This window comes from Sander lucioperca, chromosome 21 (genome assembly GCF_008315115.2).
Source record: "Sander lucioperca isolate FBNREF2018 chromosome 21, SLUC_FBN_1.2, whole genome shotgun sequence".
Taxonomy (NCBI): Eukaryota; Metazoa; Chordata; class Actinopteri; order Perciformes; family Percidae; genus Sander; species Sander lucioperca.
This window is the reverse complement of record NC_050193.1, coordinates 10858416-10867032: the sequence shown is the minus strand read 5'-3', so window position 1 is coordinate 10867032 and position 8617 is coordinate 10858416. Positions and strand designations below refer to the sequence as shown.

General features: G+C 39.0%; 1 protein-coding gene across 1 annotated transcript; it reads left to right on the top strand.

The window, feature by feature from the left end:
- The first annotated feature begins 4321 nt into the window (after positions 1 to 4321).
- On the top strand, positions 4322 to 7028 carry LOC116059552 (methionine-R-sulfoxide reductase B1-A-like). Its single transcript, XM_035996997.1, has 5 exons — positions 4322 to 4560; positions 4596 to 4668; positions 5251 to 5393; positions 5654 to 5768; positions 6667 to 7028. The coding sequence occupies exons 2-5, from the start codon at positions 4614 to 4616 to the stop codon at positions 6684 to 6686; spliced, it is 333 nt and encodes a 110-aa protein (XP_035852890.1). The 5' UTR covers positions 4322 to 4560; positions 4596 to 4613; the 3' UTR covers positions 6687 to 7028.
- Positions 7029 to 8617: the final 1589 nt, after the last annotated feature.

The window sequence follows — 8617 nt, the reverse complement described above, 5'->3', positions numbered from 1 at the left end:
CCAAAATAAAAGCGTAAATTCTAAAGTGAGATGCAAAAAGTTCTCCAACAGAAGGACACTGAACTTATCTACACGTTTAATACTTTTGGTCCAAAATAATTAAATATTCCAAGTGTTTTTCCCCCCTTAAAACTGGACTGGCAAAAACTGCGTAAATTGTTAAGTTTTATGTTGTGCCTGCTATCAGTTGAGCAAAAGCAGATCTGTGAACTGCCATCTTCAGGTCTCTCCACGGTTGTTCTATGGGCTTTAAGTCTGGGCGTTGGTTGTGAATTGTAGTACCTTATTTACACAAGTGGGTACCTTTCTGAACTATGTCCAATCAATTCAGTTTGCCACAGGCTGACTCCAATCCGGTTCTAGACACATCATAAGGATAAATAAAACTGGATGCATCTGTCTGATAACAAATTGGATTGCCACAGCAAAGGATCTGAATACTTATCTACATTTCAGTTTTTGATTTTTAATACATTTGCAAAGATTTCTGAAAAATAAGTTTTCAATGTCTTTATCGGTTATTAAGTTCAGATTGATGGAGCAAAAGTGGCAATTTTAACAATTTAAAATGAAATCTTCAAAACAAAGTCTGTAAAAGTGAAGGGGTCTGAATACTTTCTGAAGCCACAGACTGTAATAGTATAAATGTATATAACTGTAGGGATAACGTACGGTTCTATAAAGCAATTTAAAAAATACGGAACTCAAATTTAATATTGTTAATTTCAAACAGTTGCATGTTAGGTCTGGCAGACATGAGGAGGCACAGGTGGGTTTTCAAAAGACAGGGTTTATTTGGCCAAAAATGAAACACAACTTACAGAATTAACAATTAAGTTCTGGGCCCATAAAACAGGTCAACTGAACAGAATTTAACTCAGACTATGCTAACTTAACAAACAGACAGAACAGGCTAAACTGACCTAAAAAAGACAACATCTGGCTGAACAAACTCAAGTCAAAGGGGAACATTTATTGGTTGATCAGACCACTTTTGAAATGAACGGGTAGCAAAGACAACCACTATTGTAACTACACTACAACTACTAAACCTGCTTCAAATAAAGCCCTGCAGTTGAAGTAAATAAAGGGCCCAGCTACTACTTGAGAATTTACGATGAGCTCAGACATGGTCTGCCTGTTTAATATAACTGTTTTCAGTCAGAGGCTGCCTTTTCATGAGTTTGCAGGTGCAACTTTAAATCAACTGGAAATCTGTATCTCATAACACAAACATGGCAGGTATATGGCATTCTCCTGTATGTGAAGTCCTATGTCTAGTCATCTTTGCACTTCTGCAAAACGTTTACCGCAAATATCAAATTTTTCTCCTGGATGGTATCTCATGTGTACTTTGAGGTTACCGCTAGTGATAAAACGTTTGCCACAAAAGCCACATTGATACGGTTTCTGACATGCACAGCCAGACTCTCTTGTTGGGAAAATGTCTTGCCACATAAATTAAAGGCCTTTGTGCCATATTTCATGCAGCCGGACACAGCGCATACAGTGCAATGTTTCTCATGTGTTTTCATGTGGTTCATTAGAAAGCTGATGTACTGGAATCCCTTGCCCCAAAATGGCAAAAAATGCGTTCCTTTTCAATTTTAGCAGAACTTTTTTCAAGAGGCAATGCTGCTTGGTCCTTTTCATTAACGTTCCCATGTTGTTCTTGTCCCTCCTGCTCTTCTTTTATCTCCAACATCTTGAAGTCTGTTTGAACCAAACAGTAGTTCCAGTTACTATCGTCCAGATCGGCACTGGTTTGAGAGGTTCCCGGCACCTCAGCACCCAAACTCAAGTTGGACTCTTCTGGTGTTGAGGGACCTGTGTTCTCCTGCAGCAGTGGGGCATCACATTCATCTCCACGTCCCACTGGGCTGATGGTCAGTGAAGGCTCTGCAGCTGCCAAAGAGACAGGAGGAAAAATGTTACCAACAGCCTGTAATATTTCCATTACAAGATAGTCATTTTCTAAACGATACACACAACATGAAACATGTACAGTACTTGAGCTCTGTTCAAAATCACAGTGCACACTTAATGGTCAATCAGTATGTACTGCATATGCGTACTAAATTAACGAATTTCACACTGAAGTATACGTCTTCTCTGCATCACATACAGTATCGATTAGGCCATTACCAGTCAAGCTACCATTGCATACTCAGAAATGCTTGCTGGTCTAGTATACATCCAAGCATTTCTTGCTAACACAAAAATCCCACTACATATTCAATTTTACGTCATAGTCTTAGTATAAATAGTATGTTAGTATGTGATTTAGAACAGAGGGTGAGGGGCACGTTGGCAGGTTAAGTAGATGGTTTACGGTTAGCTGGCACAAACCTTTTCAGAAAATCTGGTTTTACACCAAGATTTACCCAATGAAAAACTTTTCCACGTATCATCTGACAACTGTTTTTTTTTTTTTTTTTTTTTCTTACTATGGCATCTTAGTCACCAAAAAATATGTTAAAGAAGCAAAACATCTGTTGATGGCTAATCAAGCGTACAACACCTAACAGAAATGAAACCTTGAAAAGAATTAAAACAGGTGAGATGGAGTCGGACCAGATATCTAATGCCACCCTGCTGACTGCCATCCAGTCTTTGATTGATAGTTTTGATAAGACAAGACCAAAAACTTGAAGAAATAATGTCCATGACTAAAGAAAATGGTGACTGCATGGCATTTAATATGGAGATCGGAGACGGAACAAACTCAGTGGAGGAAATAACAAAAACGTGTTAACACACTAGAGGGCTTTAGAGATAAAAAAAAAAAAATGGACTTTGCAAATCAATGGATTTAATAGAGAGGGAGGGACAAAAAATTCTGTGAGCAAGATGTCATCCACCCCCTTTTATTAAATTGACGCCCTAAAGGGAAGAAGTTGTACAGTTCACAGACTTGCCTTTGTGTTTCATTCTTCTTTGATGCGCCCGGAGGAAACCAATTTTGGAAAAATGCTTACAACAAACATCACAAACCCATTTTTTATTGTGACAAATTTTCAAATGGGCTATCAGCGGCTCTGTTGACTGGCATGTCATCCCACAAACCGTGCAATCAAAATTTTTCTCATGTGTTTTTATGTGCTTCATCAAAGAGCCGATGTACTGAAATCCCTTGCCACAAAAATGGCAAAAACTGTGTTCCTTTTCACTTTTAGCACTTCGCTTTTGCAACATCTTTCCTTTCCTTTTTACTGTTTTCTTCTGTTCTTCTTTGCTGGTAACCAACTCCTCATCACTGCCATAGTTCTCACTCTGAGCTGCAGAGCAGTCTGAAGAAACTGGCTGCATTTCATATGATAGTTGTGTCTCTGGCTGATCTTGCTCGCTTTTCACAATTTCCGGAGAAGGAAAAAACATCTCTTGTGTTTGACTGTCATCCCCAAGTTCCTCTCGCTCTTCTTTTATCTCTAACACCTTGAAGTCTGTCTGAACCAAGCAGTAATTCCAGTTATTATTAGAGGGTCCTGGCACCTCAGCACCAAGACTAAAGTTGTCCTCTTCTGGTGTTGAGGGACCAGTGTTCTCCTGCAGCAGTGGGGCATCACATTCATCTCCACGTCCCACTGCGCTAATGGTCAGTGAAGGCGCAGTAGCTGCAGAGAGAACATGCCAGAAATAATAAGCTGTTTTAGTTTGCTCCAAAGTTGTTGGCTCTAAATCTCTGTTATGGATAAGTCAGACTGGCTAGGTTGGCTAGACTAACAAAAGCCATGTTAGCTAAGACTAGCTATACTATTATCTTTGGGTACATCGACAATGACGTGAAATGACTTGACTGTCATTTCAAAAGGATTACACATATCCTAGCAAAAGAACCGAAGATTCTTTTTATTTCTGTTATTGATTTGTCAGACTGCAGGCTACTGTGGCAAGGGTAACAACAATAGCAATGTTTAAAGCTAACTCTGATATTAACGTGATACTAACAGCCATTTTATACCGTCTATGCTAACAACACATTCAACCGGAGTCCCAAACCTGATTTTTTTCGCAAGAGGTCTAACGTTAGCGGATGTCGCAGACTTCTGAGCTCTTCAGATTGACTAACTTCGGCTTCGTGCAAAGCTAACGTTATAGTTTTCTCCACCTCTCCGAGGATCTCTTCTGCCGCTGTGTACAGCCTTTGATGGACAAACAACCTCAGCTGAATCATTGTGGTGTCCATGTCTCCGGAGAGTAGGGAGTTAGGGACCAGAGCAACACCGGTGCAACACCTGTTACACACAAATGTCGACGGTAGCTAGCTGGATAGCAAGAAGACACAACTCAGCTAGCTAACCTAACGTTAGCTCAAAAATGGCTCAATCGTATCCTCTAGCTGTCACAATATGACTTCTGGTTTGACGCGTTCAGAATAATGACATTAATATAGATTGTTGATTTAGACTAATCTAGATTGATAAATAGCACTACAGGTACGAGGAAAATTATGCTTTTCAATTAGGGGCTGAACTGTCCTTTTAAAGTTATCTGGTTTTATTTTGAAGGCCGGGACTCTCGTTGCCAGCGGGACGTTTTTCTTCTGGTCCAGATAACTTTTAACTCTAGCAGAGAAGCAGCTGTAACATAGCTACTAACCGGAGAGCAGAGGGATGTCGTTTTGTAGCTTCTTCGGTGGAGAGGTCTATAAAGACCATTTTCAACCAGGTATCTTCATTAACATTACTTTTAACTTATTACCCTTTATTTAAAATGTATGGTTAACTTGTACTGTTTAGCAAAAGTAGAGTCCACGATAACTAGCTAGCTAGCTAACGTTAACAGTAACGCTGACGTTAAATAACTTTAAGCCGTGTGGATTGGACTCAATTTGTTCACTTCACTTCTATCTATGTGTAACGTTAGGCTGTAGCTAGGAATAATATTTTTCAGAAGGGGTAGCCTACACAAAAAACCTTGATGGCTTAACTTTATAACACATTACGTTCAGGTTACTTAACTGTTGCTAAACTGGTTTTTGTTTACAACAAGAAGTCCGACTTCGAAAAATGCGCCCTCAAACAAATCCAAACGCAACATATTCTATAAAAATCATATCCAACAAAAGCATAAAAAAAATTTGAATGTGAATATTGTGAACATGAAGAAAGGATTACCAACACATTACCAGTAGCTGGTACTAACACAACGCAGAAGTTTGGTACAGACTTGATCCTGAATCAAATTTATATTAAAGTAGTTCTCTCCTCATATTGCACACTAACCATCATCTCATCCTTCACTCCTCAGGGGTTTACGTATGCTCCAAGTGTGATCATCAGCTGTTCAACAGTCGCTCCAAGTATGAACACTCCTCTCCCTGGCCAGCCTTCACACAGACAATCCATGAGGACAGTGTGTCTAAACATGAGGAGAGACCTGGGGCATATAAGGTACAATCAGTAGAAAAGAGATTTACTTTGTATAATGAACCTGTCAGAGGATGCTCTGTGTAAGTGTACTATATTCATTTATAGACCAGCCAACACACATTTTCACACTTGTTCCCTCAGTATAAGCAACTACTGTAAATTACCAGCTGTAGGTAAACAGCATATACCCACTTGAATATTAGTGATTGTCTAATGCATCAACTGCTAAACCTATAGAAATGCACACTATCCTCATTCAGATGTCTGATGTGTTGTTCCAGGTGCGGTGTGGGAAATGTGGAAATGGACTAGGCCATGAGTTTGTGAATGATGGGCCAGCCAAAGGGGTTTCTCGCTTCTGAATATTCAGCAGCTCACTGAAGTTTGTCCCTAAAGGTACGATTGTCAGATTATATCACAACACCAGGTTTGCAGCAAGTGTTTCAGCCCTGTTACATTGGCTTTGTTATGTTGGCACTATGAATGCATATAGATCATTTTTAGAGAGCTAGACTAATAAATCAGTTGGGCCAATATATCAGCCATATATATATATATATATATATATATATATATATATATGCAGATATACGTAGCAGTATTGGCATATTGGTCGGCTGATGAAATTGTAGTATAGAAATGACAACAAAAATGTCCCCATTACATCGTTTTTTAACAGTAAAATGTCAAGCTCAGTACATACCTTGGTCACAATTTTTTTCAAAAATTAAATGATTCTTATTAAAAATGTTAATATTATGTGTTTATCTAAAAAGCCCACATATCGGTTACATTTTTTTAAACTTTCAAATGTTGGTATTGGCGTAAAACAATCCTCAAACCTTGAACTGTTAACATTCCCTTAATACTACTCCCATTCAAATTTTTGAATTCCTCTTCAGAACACAAGACAAAATAAGATTTTACTTGCAAAATGTAATGTGCAAAAATGTGTAACAAATTGTTGATTTATTTAAAAAAAAATAGGACCACTCTAAACTTAATCAAAACCACTTACATTTTCATGTGCCCCTAACAATACGCAAGTGTCCCCCACAGTCCCGACAGACAGAACAGTTACAAATCAGCTTTTATCATTGCAAAATCATTGGCTTTTAAATCATTCCCTCTAACTTCACCAATGTAGGGGACATGTGATTACAATTGCTGAAAACTCGCTTCGTATGTAATTATTTAGCAGTTAAGTGTCTGTCCAAAAGACAGAGTTGAGCTAAGATGAATTGGCTGTGATGTACAACCTGTGAAATGGTTCTGTTCTCTCCCCTCTCCACAGATAAGGTTGATGGACAGTAAGGTGAGCTGTTAGAGGGACGTTTTGGTGGACTTGTAGAAGTTTCTCTGTGCTGCTGAATGTGTGGACAGTGGATGAAGTGTTCTGGGATAAAGCCCAATCTAGGAGCGCCAGGGCTCTGATGAAAGATGGCCACACTGGACAGCAAGAACAAAGGACTGGTCTCAACTCCTTTTTATTATGCAGTCATCACCATCTCAGGATAGCCTCACTGATTACACAATCACCGTCTTATCAGTTTTACATTTATATAGAGGGTTCAACGTTAAAGCGTAACTCTCGCCAAAATGCAGCCTAGAGTCTTTTTGTGAATATACCCGAGTCAAACTTTTGTTTAAAAACATAATTAAGACGGAAACGCCACTTTTAAGATTCACCGTATTCTTGTTTTCGGTCAAATGGCCTTTTGAATGGGAGTGCTAGGGGCACTACTATGATCACATCAAAATCGCTATTTTTAAAACACTAAGAAGGCTCGACACAACATGAAACTTTGCTCGAAGTATCACCAGGGGCTCTACACATGAACTCGAGCATTGAGAACATTGTTTGTGTACACAGAGTTTACTAAAAAGAAAGGTTTTGAACAACTCACTTAAGCAGTTGTTGTTTACGATCTCCGAATGCGAATGAATGGACTCCATAGGAAGAAATGTCATTCATATATGAGGCTCCTTTTTTAACTACAAGGTCAATAATGTTTTTCACTAACGACAAAACAACAAATTATCCGTGCATTTATATGGAGCTAAGCTTTAGGAGCTTTCAATCTTAACTCTCCTCCCTGTTACGTTGCATTCGGAGATCAATTCAAAAGGTCATTTGACAAAAAACGAAAATACGGTAAATCTTAAAAGTGGCATTTCCGTCCTAAATATGCTTTTAAACGAAGGTTTGACTCGGGTACATTCACAAAGGTCTTGTACTGATTAGCAAAAGTCTAACAAAAGTACCAAAATGTAAACAAAAACGTTGAAAAAAAAACAGCATTTAAATCAAATGATTATAATATGATGCGGCTCGAACGGGCAAGTGGGTTGATATATTTACTTGCCCAACGTGGTGTTTTACTTGCCCCGGGCCATCGGGCAGCCCTTATTGTTGAACCCTGATATATAATGATTGAGATTGGGGAGAATAGACTTTTCGTGATTCTATAAAGCTGCCTACACGTGATTGGCGGCAAAACCGCTTTGCGCCGGCTGTTCCATTGATTTCCTATGGGGAGGGCAGTGGTGCCAAACTAGTCGCTGCGCTACCACTGGTGTCGCACACCGCTCAGATTTGCCGCCTTGCACTGCACTCAAAGTTCAAATAATTTCAACTTTTGACCTTTCGAAAGCACAACCAATGAGATAACAGCATGTCGTTACCTAGCAACGGACAATAGCTTCCTTGCCACCTTGATGACGGAATACGTGCGCTGCGCTTTGCTCTCTGTGCTTTGCTCTGCGCCCTACATAGCGGTGTGCAGAGAGCAAATCGTATCATGTGTAGGCGGCTTAAGCTACTTCGTACCAAGAGACGAAACATGTTTATTTACCTTCACAGTTTTGCCTGCAGTTCTTCTGCTTCCCGCAAACTGTCAAAGTAAACAAAATACCAAATAGGTTACAAAATTGTTAATTTAAGACTAGATGAAGATTCCTCATTAGATTATTTTAATGTATTCAATGTATGTAATTTAATGTAACCGCCTCTACCTGCTGCATTTAGTGTGCTAGATGCAGAAAATTAGTAATAGTACATAACCTTTTTCACTTTTGATAAGATTTATGTAAATGTATTACACAAGACTAATGTACAAACTAAAATCTATTTTAATTAAAATGACACAATGCTGAGTGATGTCTGTATTCTTGTTGAGAGAGAGAGAGAGAGAGAGAGAGAGAGAGAGAGAGAGAGAGAGAGAGAGACTACTACCATCAAGTGG